Genomic DNA, 19,708 nt, shown 5'->3' with positions numbered 1-19,708 from the left:
ACCCTTGTTGTAGGCTATTTTTGCCTGTTTACATACTTCATAAATTTCCTTTTGTTCTTTAAAATTCTCATTTTTCTCTTTTTGATGATCTTTTCAGTTCCATCCAATCAGGATTCACAGGGGTCTTCTCCTTTGTTTCAACCCATTCACTCTTTGTTCATATATTTGTCCTGTAATTCTGTTGTTCTTTTTTTGTATTAACACAGATATTTTTAAGCATCCCATTCTTACTGCATTGTTTTAAATACTCCTAAATACATAAGTCTCACTTCCACACAATAGGCGAAAATACATTCTTAGACACAGCCATTTTCACTTATTTTGAGAAGTATTCATTCTTTCAAACAGATCAGTGAATTTCTAGCAGCATTTATGGGTCTTAAATATTTGACATTTTTGCATCTTTATTTGTTTTAACATTTTTTTTATATCTTTAGTAAATGTTCCACCGAGATACTACAAGTTAATTTACTTTGTCTAATTTTTTATAATTTATGTACAGTATGACATTAAGTTACTCATTCCATTTTGCCTGTCAAACACAACTGCTTTGAGTTTTAATAAAATAATTGTATAGAGAATGTTTCCTATCCCTACAGTATAATGCAGCACAGCAAATATACACACAGCCTGTTTTCTAAGGGGTATGTATGTATGTATGTATGGGCTGACCATCTCACCAATAAGGCAACTCTGTGTTAAATTAGTAGATGTACAAAAAAGAAAACATAAGAAACTCAAAAGCTCTTCTTCTTTATCCCTTTTCCTCTCTTTCTTTTGTTTATCTATTTTTAGTAATTTAATTTTGTTAACTTTGTATTGCTTATATGTTTTCTTTCTCCATTCTGTTTTATTTAGAAAAGTACTAAATATTCTTTCTGTTTAAAATATTTTTTTACAGGATACTTGGTAAACATACAGAACTTGCTGCAGACAAGCAAAATCATTACATAGAGGCATATAGATTAGCACAATGTGGAGTATCGCGAATGGAAGAGCTTTTTCAACACATTAATAATATTCTTCCAATTAATGAGGTATGATGTTTATGTGTCAGCATCCACAACATGGAGATTATTGTCAGTTAAATGGAAGTATTCTTAAAGTATCTCAGAAACACAGGACCGTGCAGATATAAACCGAAAGTATGACAGATCTTCAGTCCCAAATCCAGTGAAACAGTCCCCAATTCAATGTGTGGTTCAAATGTTAATATTGATTGAAAACCCTATTTTTCTCTCTCTCCTCCTCGGAGTTTCCTTTTCTGTAAAAGTAGAAAGAAAAATGTATCAGTTTTTACGAACATACTAAACATGGTCATGCAATCTACAATGCCAAAAATATGGTGTCTGTTGTTTTGAGTTAGCATGTGGTATAAACATCCAAGCTATTGTTTAACTTAAGCAGAGCATATTGTAATTAGTAATCCAAGGCCTCTTTTTCTGAACATCACCAGATTTAAGATTCGTTTTTGTGTCAGCTCATATTTGATTTACTTCAGTTTAACTCCTGAATCAGTTTGGGATTGAGCTAAATCTGAAGTAAACCTTCTAAAAATGAACATTTAGAACTACCAGTGACCTTTATCAATATTCAGTACAGGGCTCCTTTAAGTTTGGAATTTGCATGCAAATCTTCTTGTGAAAATTAATTTTAACATTTTATATGGATATATTATTTATCTTAATATCTATCTAAAAGCATGTGCACCTTCTTCTCCTCCGTATTCCATCTTGGAGCTGTTTTCTCTTTTGATACAGTATTTAGTAGGCCTGTGCTTCTCACTGTATGAAGACAGCCAGCTTGTCAAAAAACAGAATAGCAAGTCAGTGGCTGAAAGGAGGCACGGTGATCGTAGTTTTCTTTCCTCCATACTTGTCTCCTATGTTTATCTTTATCTTTCCTACAATTGTGGGAAACAGAGATTGTTTTTGACATTTCTTTCCTATTATTATTATTATTATTATTATTATTATTATTATTATTATTATTATTATTATTATTGCTGCATCAACAGAATTGTATCACAGCGGCCAGTTGTTTCGCCGGATTTGGCATTAATTACTAGTCAGGTCCCACCTAGGGGCCTAGGACATCGTAACATTATTATTATTATTATTATTATTATTATTATTATTATTATTATTATTACCGTGTTTCCCTGAAAATAAGACAGAGTCTTATTTTCTTTTGATCCCTGAAATAAGCACTTGGCCTTATTTTCGGGGAGGTCTTATTATTTTTGAGGTACAGAAGGTGGCAAGCGTGGTCACCTCATGGCTGCTGCTGTGTTGCAATATTTTCAGGGAGGGCTTATTCTCGGGGCAGGACTTTTTTTTAGCACATGCACTCAAAAACCCAATTGGGCTTATTATCTGGGGAGGTCTTATTTTCGGGGAAACAGGGTATTGTTTGTTTGTTTGTTTGTTTGTTTCAGACTAGAAATATAAATACACCTTTAATGAGAAGACTTGCAAACATGAAGGTGAACTTTATAGAGATCATTTTGGATATTTTTGTTCTTATCAACATTGAAAAAAAGAACAGAGAAGCCAGAGCAGACCAAATTGAGCACATTATTGAGAATTTTGTAAGGTTTACACCTGATACTGCTTCAGAGGAACAGGTATGCCCTTGTGTTCATAATTAATCTCTTCTGCATACAATCTTCTGCATATAGAAATCATCATTATCATAGAAGTCTCGTTGAAAACATGAGCAAAACACTTTTTTAAAAAAGGTTAGATCCAGATACAAGTATGGTAAGTGCCTCAAAGCAAATAGAAATAGATCTTTCCATTTTTCCTCACCATAGTAGTCCCTCCACTCTTGAAAAATATACCGTATTTATCGGCGTATAACACGCACAGGCATATAACACGCACCTTCATTTTAAGAGGGAAATTTCAGGAAAAAAATTTAAATTTCAAATAAAGAACTTTGAAGCAAAATAAGGGTAGCTCAGAACTTTTTTTTATTAACTTTTAGTCGGGAGTCCGGGGAGAGGAGAGACAGCTCATCCATTCTCTCCTCCTCTCACCCACACCCCGCTGTCTAAAGCGCTTCCTTTCGCCCGCCCGAGCTCTTCCACGGGCGAAAGAAAGCATTTTAGTCGGGTGTCGGGGAGAGGAGAGACGGCTCATCCATTCTCTCCTCCTCTCACCCACACCCCACTGTCTAAAGCGCTTCCTTTCGCCCGCCCGAGCTCTTCCACGGGCGAAAGAAAGCATTTTAGTCGGGTGTCGGGGAGAGGAGAGACGGCTCATCCATTCTCTCCTCCTCTCACCCACACCCCGCTGTCTAAAGCGCTTCCTTTCACCCGCCCGAGCTCTTCCACGGGCGAAAGAAAGCATTTTAGTCGGGTGTCTGGGGAGAGGAGAGAATATTCAGCCAGTCTCTCCTCCTCTCGCCCACACCCCGCTGAGTAGCGCTCCGTGATCCTTTTCTGTGCGCCTGGCGTTTAAAACATCCGGCTATCTATCTAAACACCAGGCGCACAGAAAAGGATCGCGGAGCGCTTCGCCCCAACAGCAGCTGCTTTTCTGTGCGCCTGGCGTTTAAAACATCCGGCTATCTATCTAAACGCCAGGCGCACAGAAAAGCAGCTGCTGTTGCGGCAAAGCGCTCCGCGATCCTTTTCTGTGCACCTGGCGTTTATATAGATAGCCGGATGTTTTAAACGCCAGGCGCACAGAAAAGCAGCTGCTGTTGGGGCGAAGCGCTCCACGATCCTTTTCTGTGCGCCTGGCGTTTAAAACATCCGGCTATCTATCTAAACGCCAGGCGCACAGAAAAGCAGCTGCTGTTGGGGCGAAGCGCTCCGCAATCCTTTTCTGTGCGCCTGGCGTTTAGATAGATAGCCGGATGTTTTAAACGCCAGGCGCACAGAAAAGCATGGCTTCTTAACATTATATCGGCGTATAACACGCATACATCATTTGCCCCCTATTTTTCAGGGAAAAAAGTGCGTGTTATACGCCTATAAATACGGTACATAGAGAATTCTGAGGACTAAGGAATGGGAAAAGATAAAAACACAGGTAGTCCACAACTTACAATTATTCATTTAGTGACCGTTTGAAGTTACAATGGCACTGAAAAATGTAACTCATGGCCATTTTTCACACTTAAAATGTTACAGCATCCTCATGGTCACAAGATCAAAATTGAGATACTTGGCAACTGGTTCGTATTTATGACAGTTACAGTGTCTGAGTGTCATGTGATTCGCGACCTTCTGACAAACAAAGTCAATGGGGAAACCAGATTCCCTTAACAACCATGCTACTAACTTAATAACTGCAGTGATTCACATAACAGTTGTGGCAAGAAAGGTCATAAAATGGGGCATAACTCACTTAACAACTGTCTCACTTAGCAACAGAAACATTGGGCTCAATTTTACTCACAACTCAAGGAATACCTATGTAGATAAAATTGCCATTCAGCCAGCAACATTATCTGTGAGCAATTTAATGTCATACATATGTAAGTATAATTTATTACATTCAATTTATTGTCATAAATTAGGCATCACCAGTTTGAAAAATTGTGGCCATTACAAAACAACTTGGAAAGATCTTGTAATACACTCAATTTACTTGTGGAAACCAACCCTCTGTATCGCAGGATGTCTTCAACTTTTAGGCAACAAACATAACTATTCACAGATTATAAACCTGATATTTCTGAAAGAGCAGAAATGTACCTTGGAGACTTCTGAATGATCTCAATCACTGATTTTAGACCGATAATTGCTCATGGAGTACAGCAGCAATCTCTAGTCACTATCCACAATAAATAGCTATTTGGGGTACAAAACTCCCAGTTCCATCCTGAGAAGCTAGAAACAGACGTGTTGACAATATCAAACTCTGCCGGATATACCAGAGAACTGAATTTACTTTTCCATTCTTTCTCCCAGTGTTGGGTCACCCTCAAAGTACCAAAACAGTTTATAAAATTAGGGCTGACACCATACGGAAGTTCAGAAGTATTTGATCTTGTTTAACCATTTGAAATATCCTAGTTCAAATTCCTCGCTAAAAACAAGTACATGGCAAGTGCTAAATATTAGATAATACCCAGAGGCTTTCAAGAATGTTTCTTTTGTGTAATTTGTTAAGCAACACTTTAGGGCTAGAATTTATTTCTCTTTAGGGTAAATATTTTGAATGCAAGTATGTTTTAAGCACTTTTCAACACTCAGATTTTAATGTTTTGCTCTCCTTAATAATTTGTTCATTTTATTTTATATTTTCTGGATTCTTAACAGACTTGGATCACCCTTGGGCAAACAGTGGGCCACAATGCCCATGCTCAACTTACAAGCCTATCGAGTCTTTGTGGTGGTTGTCCTGACATCAGAGCCAAGTATCTCTATCTCACTGGAAGGAGTCTACATTTCTTAGCTAATCATATAGAGCCTTTTAGTTTGGATATTCAGTGGTGTGAAAATACAATCGTAAGGCACAGCTTACTCAATATAATTAAAGTTCTTTTTTGTGGTTGCGTACTTTCCAAATACTTTTTAGTGCATGTTTTTGATATGTGATATAAGACACCCCCTCCAATAAAATGCTGCCATATGCAGTAATACTTAGTAATCTCAGTTTTCTATTCTCTCCAGCAATTGGTATCCTCTGTCTTCTTAGCAGAAGGGCAAGGGTTTGATCACATGATTACAGTCACCGTCTTGAATTTCTCAAAGTTTTTTTAGAATAGCAATAGCACTTAGACTTCTATACTGCTTCATGTAGCTTTACAGCCCTCTCTAAGCAGTAAAGCAGTTTACAAGTCAGCATGCAATATGCAAGCATATTGCCCCAACAATCTGAGTCCTCATTTTACTGACCTCGGAAGGATGGAAGGCTGAGTCAACCTTGAGCCTGGTGAGATTCGAATTGCCAAATTGCAGGCAGCCAGCAGTCAGCAGAAGTAGCCTGCAATACTGCATTCTAGCCACTGTGCCACCCAACTCTGACTAATCCACTGATACTGCTACCTTCTCTGAGCAATAAGCAAGAAAATTTCATTCCTGAATATTATTTTTGTTGCTAATGGGTATAATTTGGGAAAACAGAATGAAAAAACCCTAACCATCTGAATAAATTGATGTGTCTTTAGATATTCCTCTTCTGTCTGCTTAACTTTGTGACTGATGGGAAAAAAATCAATGTTGACTTTTACAATTTAAATCTTAACTTACCAAAAGTTACTGAGCAATTTACACTGTCCCGAGAAGAATTTGGAGTAAAAATATTGAGATGAAGCAGATTATTTCTTTTAGCAGTATTTTAATTTCTTGGGCTGAAAGATAAGGAAATGCTTTAAATCACCTTTTAAGTATATCGTTTCTGAAAGATGAGTAGAAAGAAAAAGGTATAAATAACATCATTGCCCACTTGTGTAACATAGAGATAATTCATTAATTATTGTTGAGTCATTTGTCAAGAGTACTGTGGATTTGTGTTCTATTTCTTATTCAGGATTTAATATAAGCTAAAGCAAATGTAAAAAAATAGTCTATCATTGTAGTCATCTTTCCTGTTGATACAAGCAGTTCTGAGGTTTGTATCACCTGCACCTTTTTTAAAAACAAATAATCCATGCATATATTTTTGAGAATAATTAGTGTAACTGAAAGCAATCAATTCCTCTCATATTTAAATGCTCGTAAAAGACTATTTGTACATTCGGCTACAAACTCACGGGAAGGCCCTTCAAGTGTTTTTAAACCTTACATTGGGCTGCATGCTTTTTAAAAATCAAATACATTTCTATTTGACTGTGATTCTTTTATATAATTGTGATATACAGGAGGTGCCTAAAATTAATTCTGAGAAATCACCACCACCAGAAGCAGAAACAATAGATGAACAAAATGAAGTCCCAAGTCCTCTATTGCAACTTACTAAAAAACAGCTTGATGACTACAGGAAAAAAGCCAATGAATTAAGGGTATGTTCCATTTAAATTAGGACATATCCTGACACATATCAATTTTGCTGAAACTACATCTTGCAGTATTTCTTCAGCAATGCTCTGTTTTCGGCTTCGATGGCCTCCTGCAACCCTCTGCCAGTGAAAACGGAGCCCTCCCAAGCTCTTTTTTTACTGGCAGAGGCACTGCAGGCCAGTCCTTGGTTGTTTCCAGAATGGCGCCACGGGCCAGATCTAAGCACCCGATGGGCTAGATCCGACCCACGGATCTTGAGTTTGACACCCCTGCTATAGAGGAAGGCTAAGTATTCAGAATGTCCAGTTGCTTTTTGAATTAAGCACCATACATTTGAGATAAGAACAAACTAATGCATCTTCCACAAAGGAATAAGTACCTATGTGTTTTGTTCTCGTCTCCGAGAGTAATATTGAATGTTCTTTTTTTAACCGTATAGAAGAGACAGATGTGGACTCATGAATACATATTTCAATCAACTGAGGTTTTGCTGCAGTGCATTAATGTTGCAATTAATAACAACCTGATCGATATGTTGGCAGCTGCTAGCTTGGAAATGGTGGAGTGCTTTGGACAATTTGATCCAGTTTCAGCAAGTCAGTTTTTAGCTCTTTATCAGGTAAGACAAGAACTGTAAATCAAAATAATAACCACAATGTCTGCTACCAATTAAGCTACAATAGTAATTGTAGTTGTGTGCTAAACACACGAAAGGCTTTGTTCCAACTTCAGAATGAAACAGTTCACCTCAGAATGTGCCATCACAATGCTCTGAAAATGCTGTTTTCTAGTGGAAAAAACTTTGAAATCACCCAAGAATTACACCATAGGGAACAATGGGAAGTTGAAATAAGTTCTTTGCTATCTCATTTTTTTATCCTCTGTTAACAAAAATAAGTTGGATAGCTGTAGATGAGTTCGTCTTCTTGGGATAGTGTTAAAATGGTTTGCAAGATTAAAGGGTTAGGTTTAAAAAAGAAGCACAAATGTATAATATATCGCTATCCTTTTCTGTAGTAAAGAATTTAAGAATATTTGCACAGTGTGTATGACTTTTTCTCACTGACTCCACTCGCCTCTTCTTTGTTAGCTCCAATCAGTGACAGCATGAAAGAACAATATTTTTCCTGGATTATTAGCTAATGCATAATTCAGTTCTCGATAATTTACATTTGGATTGAAACAATTTTATTCCAAGCTTGGTAGAAGATGCTAAAATATCCATTCTGGAATCAGAATGGTTTTCACAACCCAAACAATAATCGGTTAAATTCATTTTAAAATATAAAGGAGCTGTAAATGCAGACTATAATATTATGGAATTAAATTATAATTCTTGTTTGCTTCAACTGTAGGTTATATATTTATTATTTTGAATATGATGTAGTTGAGAACTCTTGATCAATGCAAATCATCTTTCTTGGTTAGCATCTAGAGACTTATAGATTTATAGTTTGGAAGGAAGTTTTATATTCACTTTAAGAGTTAAGTTGCTTTCATTGCAAAGCAAACAATTTAAAATGCTGTTCTGGGGAAAATACCCATGCTTTTCATCTGAAATTCTCTTGAAACAGAATGAAGGAAGATCTTTAATAATCAGTGTTTACATAAAAGTTACATAATCCTTTTTTTAAAGGTAAGAAAACGGCTAAGAATCATGGAATTATTTAGAAGAAAGTGAATAGTTGGAAACGTTCTTTATATTTACTGTCAGTGGTTGAAAATATTTTTACAATATATTAATGTATCCATAAGTACTGCAGCTTGCTTGGGTTTTGAGTAGAAGTCTGCTTTTAAAAACATTTGCTTACCTGACATTAAATCTAATGTTACAATCTTCCAGAGTTGTACGGCATCCTTGATTATGAAAGAAATCCTGTTAGGGGCTACCTTGAACAGCAGCAGTTCACAGATGGCAGCCATGTTGCACCTGCAGCACAACTTGCAACAAAGAGGAGAAACAAGTGGCCTCCTCAAAACTGTAGAACACAGGTTGGCTGCTATATCAAAGGTAATGAAATTGTGATTCCCCTGTTACAGAGAGATCTTTCATCTAAACTCCTATCAGGATGCCTAGATGGTACCTCATTCTCTTTTCCTACAAATTATTCTGAAAGAGTTCCTTCTAAAAAGGACAGTAATATCACCATTATTTTACATAAGTAGTTGACTGCCTAATTCTATTTCTGTGCAGATGTTTTCCTGCATAATTGAACACGTGATAAATGAACACATATAATCATTTCATTCTCCAATATTGAAAGGCTCATCCATTTATACATATGCTTAGCACACCGAATAGTTTGTCGTAACTTTGTAATAAAGTATCTTTAGAGATTAATCATTAACATATAACTCATAAGTATTTTTTTCTATAAGTTTAACTTATTATGATTACAGGTAGTCCTCGACGTACGACCACAATTGAGCCCAATATTTCTGTTGTTAAGTGAGACATTTGTTAAGTGAGTTTTGCCCCATTTGATGACCTTTCTTGCCACAATTGTTAAGTGAATCACTGCAGTTAATAAATTAGTAACACAATTGTTAAGTGAATCTGGCTTCCCCATTGATTTTGCTTGTGAAACGGTTCAAAAGGTGATCACATGACCTTGGGACACTGCAACCGCCATAATATGAACTAGCTTCCAAGCATCCTAAGCTCGATCACGTGGCTGTGGGGATGCTACAAAGATCTTAAGTGTGAAAATTGGTCATAAGTCATTTTTTCAGTGCTATTGTAACTTTGAATGGTGACTAAATGAACTGTTGTAAGTGGAGGAGTTCCTGTACGTGTTAATCACTGACATGTAAATATTTACAAATAAAATACTTGTATCCAATCAAAATCTCTTTGAGAATGCTGGTATAACATTTATGAATGGCATTCTTAACTTTTTTGAAAAATAATTATGGGTTTTTTTGTAGGCATGGGGAAGCCTCTCTATTTCTTCACATCATTTTAATATCATGAATGAACTGCCAGCAAATTTTCATATAGTTATTCTCCAGCATTCAGGAGACAGGTATGAATATAACAATGCTCATGAATGACTGATGCAAGCATGACATTTCAACATGATTACCGCTGAACATCACTACTTTTTCAACACAGTTTCTGCAATTCATATATTTACCGTTAGAACAATTAATCAGTGGAACAACTTGCCCCCAGAAGTTGTGGGTGCTTCAATACTGGAAATTTTTAAGATGAGATTGGACAACTATTTGTCTGAAATGGTTATTGGATTTCCTGCTGGAGCAGGGGGTTGGACTAGAAGACCTCCAAGGTCCCTTCCAACTCTGTTATTCTAATTCTACATTCTGCTGATGTGAAAAGTTCTGTTGGAAAGTTTCTAGCATTTACAGGTTTTTGTTAGGAATCCCTTCCCATAATGTGCCATACATGCCCTAAGTATGACTCTTGCCATACTCCTACTTCAACTGATACAACTGTAATATATTGGATGGACTGGTGAAACTCATTCAGGAATACACAGTGCGATGATTAACCTCCAAACTCTGTATAGGCTTGAAAGCCCATTTTGCAATTACCAATACTATGGGAATAAACTCTCCCCATATGAAGGAACACCCCCAACCCCAGCCCGGCCCGGCCCTATGAAGGAAACAAGTTTTTGCTTTATTTATGGAATCAGTATAATATAATTATACTGGAAATGGAAGGGGACGACCTATAAGTTGCCGGAAGATGGACAGCGTATAAGTTGAATAAATAAAAACTAAATATTTAAGGGTAAGTAGGACCTTGGAGATCATCCAAAGCCTTTCCCAATGCTATGCTCAAATTACAACTCTGCTAAATAATCAGTATTGGCTTTCAATAAGTTTGAGTCTTTGATGCTCAGAATGCTGGATCATGTGACTTATAGACTTATAGGTCTCACACCATTACTCCCTGGCCAATAATATTAGAGAGAATTGACATTATCCAATTAGTCACCTTAAACAATGTTATCTGATGTTATCTGATGAGGAATAGACCATATGTCACATAGTATTTTCCTGAGCTTCACATGACCATAATTTTGCCATTTAAATACCTCCCCGGGTCTTTACTGAATTAGGAAAAGTCCCCTTCATTTTATTGCCTGTAATTAATTAAATCTATGTATAACTCAGCTCCCAGTGACAAGATTTTATTAAGCTGCTGGCTATTTTAATTCCTGGTTATTGCTTTCTTTTTTTATATAATGTGTTGGATTTGTTTTTAATTATATATTGCCCAGAGTTATTCTTGAGTTTAGTGGTATTTAAATGTGAAAAATAAACACATTCTGAGTGGAAGATTATAAATAATTATTAGTAGTCCTTGTTTCAGCAGCTGGCCCAGATAGTGACCATTCACAAATACAATGATAATAAATGGTAATAAAAATTAATTTTCTGACCAATTTACTACAACAAAAGCCTTCAGTATGAAACTGATCAAAGTCTGGTCAGTTTTGGTCAGTAGCTGTAAGGTGGACAGATTTTAATCAACTAACTAGGGTTACAGAGGTGAGTTTGTTAACTTTAAGGTAGCATTTTTTAGGGACACACTACACACTACAAAGAAAAGCAGCTCAGGAAGAGATACTTGGTTTAAGTCAAGTATGTGTGGGGACAAAATTTGGAGAAAAAAAGCACATCAGGTACAAGACACTGTATCATGAGAGTACTTTATCTCAATGAGATGCCAGCAATCGGCAATCTTTGTAGAGTGTTTCTTTCCTTCTCAGTCATGTGGTTTACTTAGTAATTGTGCTCCCACAACCTTCCATTTCAGCGCAACCGATTGCAACCACCAAACAAGTACTACTCGCGTTCGGGAAAATTTAAGTTAGCGTTTTTGTTTCTTTTGATAGGTCTTTATTGTATGGTGCTGTGCTTGAGAAAGTAAAATCAACCAACCCTAAAGACCAAAAGGAACAAAAGGAAAAGGGTGGACACCAGAAGGAAAAAGGTGGGAAGGAAAAGGGTGGACAACAGAAAGGAAAATTTGCTCAACCACCTTGTAAGTATTTCTAAGTCATGCAAACGCAACAATTGCATTTTTCTGCTGCACAGCTGCACTGAGTAAGTCACACATGAGCATTTGGGTGATGGAAGTGCAGTTTCTTAGCAACCAAAAGATGTCCTTGAGTTTAACCTCTTCCTTTCATGGCCCACTGATTGACAATAATCTCAACATGATTTTTTTTCAGTAATGTTGTCCCATTAGTACACAGCCCCATCATGTTTGTTTGCATAACCAGCCAATAAAGTTAATTCAAACTTTGAACAATAATTTTGGCTGGGCGAATTATTTTCTCCTCTCTTCTCCCTTGCCTTCCCTGTTAATTTCTGAACTAGGGAAATAATTTTCATGGCAGCCCAAAAAAATCCTCTGATTTATTCCCACCTTCATTTTAATCATAGATCTAGTAGCTTAAAGCCTGAGTTTAATGGATTAATTTGGAGGAGAAAGCATCCATTAAAGGTGTGTATTGGATAAATCCAACATGCATTTTGTCCATGTTCAAAATTGAGAACGTGAAAGAAGCTTCAGGATGAGGAAGCCCGCAGAGTGGGTTTAGGCAGGGGTGACTTCAGAGTTGTTAAGAGGTAAGATACGTACCTTTTGTTGGAAGGACGAAGAGCTTTATTAAACTGAGATTTTACTGAATTTTAAATAATTTCGATTCCTTGTATCTCTATTATTTTACATTTAGAAGAACTGAGAGGGTAATACTTCACTATCCTTCATCAATGGCTATCTAGAAATATAGCTGTTGTATAATCATAAAGAAACATACTTTTATTATTCATCTCTATTACTCATTCACTTCTACATTTACATGCTACATAAATGGGGAGATGAAAAAGAAAAATGCAATTTTTAAAAAAGACGTTTGAATGTATTTCATTGCTTTGATTTTTATTAACTGCAGTGCAGGCTAAAATTGTCCGGAGTCCTGTGAATCCTGAAACATTCCTCAATATTTTGGAAAAAACAGAGGTTTATAGAGAGGAGATGATGGATAGTCTTTTGAGAGAAATAGAAGAAAATGAGTTTCAAAGAAAGCAAGTATCATCTGCCAAACTAGACACTGTAAGAATTTTTTTTAATGGAATAAATAGATATTTTGGTAATGTAAATGGTGGATTCATGTTGGCTTTTATAAACAAATAATATAACATGTTTGTAAAATAATCGTTTATTTTACTTTCGTTGATAAAATAATGTATACCTTATTGCTTATACAGTGTATGCTTTTCTCCCCAATGGGGATGTGAATGAAGTGGGGAATGGGCTGTTGTGACTTAGCTGCATTCTGGTGGGATAAGACTCCAATGCTGGAAACAAAATACATGCTTGAATGTTCAGGCCACAAAAACAATAGACATTCAGAAGAAGCACCTTGTCCCCTTGTTTTTTTACCCAGAGCCACAAGATTAGGTTGGGTAGTTTAATCTATTATGATTGCTACCTGTCTGCCAACCTATAGAAGAAGCCACTACACTTCTGATTTTTGAAATATTTATTTAAAAGATCTCTAACGAATAACTAATTGAAGAAGAAGAAAAACCTTACTATCTATTATCAGAAATATCTATTCTACACTGATTTCCTCGAGAGGGTTTTTTTTTCTTTGAAGGAATCTTAATGCACCAGTGGTGGGTTCCTGCCGGTTCGCACCGGTTCGGGCGAACCTGTTGGTCAATGAACCCGGAAGTAAGTTCCTGCCCCACCCCTATCACTCACTCGCTCGCCCCTGCCCGTCCAGAAGCCACTCCATTGCTCGCTCCCCCCCCCCACATTTCCTCCTCTCAGCGATCTTTTGGGAAGGGAAAGAGCTGAGAGGGGGAAAAGCCTCCCATTGAAAACAGAGCTGAGTGGGGTGGGGAATCCTCCCTTTCCTCCTCTCAGCGATCTTTTGGGAAGGGAAAGAGCGGAGAAGGGGGAAAGCCTCCCATTGAAAACAGCGCTGAGTGGGGTGGGGAATCCTCCCTTTCCTCCTCTCAGCGATCTTTTGGGAAGGGAAAGAGCTGAGAGGAGGAAAAGCCTCCCATTGAAAACAGTGCTGAGTGGGGTGGGGAATCCTCCTGTTCCTCCTCTCAGAGATCTTTTGGGAAGGGAAAGAGCTGAGAGGGGGGAAAGCCTCCCATTGAAAACAGCGCTGAGTGGGGTGGGGAATCCCCCCCCCCGTTCCTCCTCAGCGATCTTTTGCTAAAGGAGGCTTCTCAAAATGGGACGCCCTCATCTCTTTGCACCCTTCAATCCGTCTCTCTCTCCCCCTCTGACCTCCCCCAATGGCTCAGCGTGAAAAACTGGGGGGAACCGTGCAGAGGAAAAGGAGGAGGAAGGAAAGGGGGGGAGAGAAACGGGGGTAGGGGAGGAAGAGAGAGAGAGAAAGAGTGACAAACAAAGGGGGGAAGTTGGGAGACCTCCCTCTAAATACTGACGCCCTCTGCTTTTGGGGGGAAAGGAGAGGAGGGTCCTTGGTGAACCTCTACCCCCTATTCCCCCTATCCCAGTTAAGCCAGCTGGGTTTGGGACCCAGCCTTTCTAACTTCTTTTGGGATCTTCTAACATCCCACTCCCACCCGGTCACATGGCCAGCAAGCCACTCCCACCCGGTCACATTGCTGGCAAGCCACTCCCACCCGGTCACATGGCACGGCAAGCCACTCCCACCCGGTCACATGGCCGGCAAGCCACTCCCACAAAGCAGGCCACACCCACAGAGTAGGTTCCAAAAATTTTTGAAACCCACCACTATAATGCACTCAACCAACATGTTAATTGGATTTTTCCAACTTAATATATTTTGCATTGAGCTTGGAACACCCATTTTGAGACTGAAATATTCTGCAAAATAGATTTCACTAATATTAGTAAGAATGTTTTTTGGCAGCAACTACTGGGAGCATAGCTGGTGATTTAAAGTCATTGCACTTCCTCTGAATTAATACATGGCAAAAAATTAGACGTTTCGCCATATACAAGTGTAGATAAAAAGTAGAGGCTAACATTGAAAGTCACTAATTGTAAAGAAAATTCTATGAGAATTTTATGAGAATTGCTACTATAGTTATATTTATATGTTCCTTGGAGTCACAATCATTAAATGCCATGCATGCATATGTTTACTGAACAAAGAAAGTAGCAGGAGGAAAGCTAACAACACAAAGTTATTCTGTTTGTATTTTGTACAGACTTTTCTTTTTTTACTCTTGGGCCTTTTAAATTATACATTTATTCTTTTAAAATATGTTAATATTATGCCCTAGAATATAGAAGATGAAGCTGAACCAGATTTAGAATCTATGTTTCAAACGATATTGTCAGATATGGAAGAATATTTGAAGCCTGTACTGTCACAACTTAATCTCTCTGAATTGAGGTACATGTTTATATATTTATTTATTTACAATACCCAAACACAGTGAAATTCATACACTTTGCTGTAATCTGCTCTTGAGATGCAGTGGCAAGAATTACCTGCCCCAGAAATTTTATATAGATATTTAAAAGTGTGTCTGTGTGTGTGAGAGAGTGAAAAAGAGAGAGACAGAGAGAGACAGAGACAGACAGACAGACAGACAAACAAACAGACTCTGAGTCACTTACCATGGAAGCCAATGTATCCTTTCAATTCCATTGATTGAATGTGTGACGCATTCACACAACCCCGCCATTCCCAGCTTTCTCAGGTAAGCCAAAGGAGACCATACTCAAGGCTACCAAAAGCCATCAAGGGGCATAAGAAAACCCACGGGCCACAGTTCCTTTATCCAGGTCTTGATGAAGATCATGCAGTAAAGCAACCAGTGTGGTTTTGTCCACACTGCCCAGATGTGAAAAGGGAGCTCCCTTCCCTGATTGAAAGGGAGCTAATTAACCCATTCTGCAATTGAAGTTCTAGCATCTTCTCAATGACCTTCTTTAAAAGGAAAAGCTACTGGGTCATAGCTATCATAATCAAAAGCAGTAACATCTGTTTGTTTTGGCATGCTATGAAGTCCTGAACCTTCAAAGAATTGCTGGAAAGCACTGAGCAGAGGTTCCTCAAGGTTGATAGCTGAGGGGATTCCAACATCAGCTCTGCAATGGGACTCAGGGCTCAAAAAGGGATCTTGCCATGTAACAAAGATGGGTGACACATGAACAACCCAACTTTATGTACAGACATTCACAGCCCACCAATAGGCATCACCCAGGTCTCTCAAATGATCATTACTATTTGGTGTATGCTAGCTTTGACTCCTGCCATCAACAAGGGGAAAGGGGAGGAAGATATGTGTACAATTACGGTAATGACAGAGGGACAGAGGATGCTTGTCTGAAATCTGAAAGGAAAATTTCTGGAATAAAGGGAGCTCTGATGAAGTAAGAATTGGAAACAACACTCCCAACACACACACACACACATTTTCTGGTTTTGATATCAAGAGGAAGTGGAGTAGGAGGGAAAACCTGCTGAAGAAGAAATAGTAATTCCCAAAGCAGGAGGGAGTGGTAGGAAGGTTTTGGAGGGAGGGTATTTGGTCAGCCTGACCCAATAGATAGAAATGGAAGGAGAAGCAAAATTCCCTTCCTTCCTAAAGTGCCCATTTGAAAGAAGATGCACCTTGTACTCCCAGGTCCAAAGAGAAAGGGAATGGAAAAAATAGACAGGATGATGGTACAAGGCTGAAGCTTGCAAGATGGGAAATAATAAGACTCTAGTCAGTTAGAATTGTTTTGTAAACATGTAAGACTTCAAGTTTCAAAGTCAGGGGAAATGAATGCTTACATTTCTATTGATTTGAAGAAATGGGGAATATTATGGGGAGTACGAGATACTCCCATATAACACCTCTCCTGCGCGAGCTGCACTGGCTCCCTGTGGTCTATCGGGTGCGTTTCAAGGTGTTGATTACCATCTTCAAAGCGCTCCATGGCACAGGACCTAGCTACCTGCGGGATCACATCCTGCCCCATACATCCCTACGACCAATTCGCTCTCACAGAGAGGGACTTCTCCGGGTTCCATCCACTAAGCAGTGCCAAAGGGCGGCGCCCAGGAGTAGGGCCTTCTCTGTGATGGACCCAGCCCTCTGGAATGACCTCCCCCCGGATATTAGGATTACCACCGACGTCCGCTCCTTCCGTTCAAAACTCAAGACCCACCTTTTTCAACTAGCAGGCCTGGCTCAACCATAGTTCCATTTTACTCCTCCTGGCAATTTTTTAAACTTGTAATCTCCATTGGGGTATTTAATTTTAACTTATTTTAATATTTCTATGTTATTATAATGATTGTATTGTGTTTTTATACCTCCTCCGTACAATGTGTAATTTTATAATATGTGTTTTTATTTATTGTACGCCGCCCCGAGTCCCTTTGTGGAGAGGGAGCGGCTAACAAATTTAATAAATAAATAAATAAATAAATAAAAATGGGAGGAAAGAGCATAGGGTTTAATCTCTAGGATGGATGGAGGGATGGATGGATAGTTATCATTAGTGCTCCTTAAAATTTATATCCTGTGTAATATTGTAAAGATGCGTCCTGCTGTTTTTATCTCCTCAGGCGCCCGAGTCCAGCATTGTCTCCAGCTGACTCAGGAAAAACCAAAAAAGGGAGTCCAGGGAAAACTAAAGGAGATGATTCAGGAAGAAAAACTAAAACATCAAGTCAAGGTATGTCTTATATTTCAAAGCATATTTGGGGCACGTAAATAAAAATATTTTCAAATTTGCATGTTATTTACAGTTTGCACCTGGCTTGATTGTTTTGGAACCATTCAGTGACTGAAGTTTGCTTTAAAAGAGCATCCAGAGGTTCACCATCCTTACCCTCCTGTTGTACTCATCTGTCTGATAAGAAAAAAGATTAGAAACATTAGTCTTACTTTTTCTCCTAGCCAAATTTCTGATTCATAGAAATTAACTATCCCACAGTGGGGTTTGAATCCCAGTTTTCCGATAAATTACAAATTTGAGCAAAACAATACCCTATAAGGTTGCCTTAATTTAAGGTTGTGGGCTCCTAATGACATCTATTAATGTGAAGACAGAAGAGACTGGAGGTTGAGTTATATATTCAAATCTGAGACTGCATATTAAAACAAAACAAAACATGGTTTGCTTCAATTCGGGGGGGGGGAAATTGTACATAGTTGTTATCTTTAGGCGGGTAAGGAAATGTTGCCACATGGTTAGATAAATTTTGGGGGGATTTTGTGGTAGAAGTTTTTTTCCCCTTTTAAAACAAACATTTCATCATTTGTTAATCAGTGTGTTGTCTGAGTACAAATTTTAGTGTGTGTCATAATAGTTATAGCTTACCACCAAATATATATATATATATATATATATATATATATATATATATATATATATATATATATATATATATATTTATATTTATATTTATATTTATATTTATATTTATATTTATATTTATATACACACATACATACTGTGTGTGTGTGTGTATATACACATATACATATATACATACACAATACAATACAATACAATACAATACAATACAATACAATACAATACAATACAATAGCAGAGTTGGAAGGGACCTTGAAGTTCTTCTAGTCCAACCCTCTGCCTAGGCAGGAAACCCTATACTGTTCCAGACAAATGGCTATCCAACATCTTCTTAAAGACTTCCAGCGTTGGGGCATTCACAACTTCTGGAGGCAAGCTGTTCCACTAATTAATTATTCTAACTGTCAGGAAATTTATCCTCAGTTCTAAGTTGCTTCTCTCCTTGATTAGTTTCCACCCATTGCTTCTTGTTCTACCCTCAGGTGCCTTGGAGAATAGTTTGACTCCCTCTTCTTTATGGCAACCCCTGAGATATTGGAACACTGCTATCATGTCTCCTCTAGTCCTTCTTTTCATTAAACTAGACATACCCAGTTCCTGCAACCATTCTTCATATGTTTTAGTCTCCAGTCCCCTAATCATCTTTGATGCTCTTCTCTGCACTCTTTCTAGAGCCTCCACATCTTTTCTACATTGTGACAACCAAAACTGAATGCAGTATTCCAAGTGTGGCCTTACCAAGTGGTATTAACACTTCACATGATCTTGATTCTATCCCTCTGTTTATGTAGCCTAGAACTGTGTTGGCTTTTTTGGCAGCTACTGCACACTGCTGGTTCATATTTAAATGGTTATCCACTAGGACTCCAAGATCCCTCTCACAGTTACTACTATTGAGGAAGGTACCACCTATACTGTACCTGTGCATTTCGTTTTTCTTGCCTAAATGTAGAACCTTACTCTTTTCACCATTGAATTTCATTTTATTAGATAGCGCCCAATGTTCAAGTTTGTCAAGATCCTTCTGTATCTTAAGCCTGTCTTCTGGAGTGTTGGCTATTCCTGCCAACTTGGTGTCATCTGCAAATTTGATGAGTTCCCCATTTATTTCCTCATCCAAATCATTGATGAAGATGTTGAAGAGTACTGGGCCTAAAACAGAGCCTTGGGGTACTCCACTGCATACTTCCCTCCATGTAGATGCAGTTCCATTGAGGACTACACGTTGAGTGTGATTGGTCAGCCAGTTACGAATCCATCTGGTGGTCATGCTGTCCAACCCACATTCTTCTACTTTATTTAGTAGTAGGTTATGGTCTACCTTATCAAATGCCTTACTGAAGTCCAAGTAAACTATATCGACGGCATTGCTCTGGTCCACTAATTTTATCACTTTGTCCAAGAATACAATACGATTAGTCTAGCATGATCTG

At 38.1% G+C, this 19,708-nt stretch overlaps 1 protein-coding gene across 2 annotated transcripts in view; it reads left to right on the top strand.

The window, feature by feature from the left end:
• Positions 1 to 19,708, top strand: part of CFAP46 (cilia and flagella associated protein 46) — a 101,172-nt gene that overhangs the window by 62,116 nt on the left and 19,348 nt on the right. For both annotated transcript variants that reach the window (XM_081953993.1, XM_081953992.1), the window contains exons 41-51: positions 902 to 1,037; positions 2,438 to 2,626; positions 5,276 to 5,464; positions 6,820 to 6,960; positions 7,398 to 7,577; positions 8,802 to 8,969; positions 9,887 to 9,984; positions 11,827 to 11,975; positions 12,892 to 13,052; positions 15,236 to 15,348; positions 17,521 to 17,630. In XM_081953993.1, the coding sequence (XP_081810119.1) occupies positions 902 to 1,037; positions 2,438 to 2,626; positions 5,276 to 5,464; positions 6,820 to 6,960; positions 7,398 to 7,577; positions 8,802 to 8,969; positions 9,887 to 9,984; positions 11,827 to 11,975; positions 12,892 to 13,052; positions 15,236 to 15,348; positions 17,521 to 17,630 (1,634 nt within the window). The remainder of the gene's footprint in view (positions 1 to 901; positions 1,038 to 2,437; positions 2,627 to 5,275; positions 5,465 to 6,819; positions 6,961 to 7,397; positions 7,578 to 8,801; positions 8,970 to 9,886; positions 9,985 to 11,826; positions 11,976 to 12,891; positions 13,053 to 15,235; positions 15,349 to 17,520; positions 17,631 to 19,708) is intronic.

The sequence above is a fragment of the Natrix helvetica genome, assembly GCF_964273705.1.
Source record: "Natrix helvetica genome assembly, chromosome: 5".
NCBI classification, from domain to species: domain Eukaryota; kingdom Metazoa; phylum Chordata; class Lepidosauria; order Squamata; family Natricidae; genus Natrix; species Natrix helvetica.
This window is presented reverse-complemented; position numbering and strand designations above follow the sequence as displayed.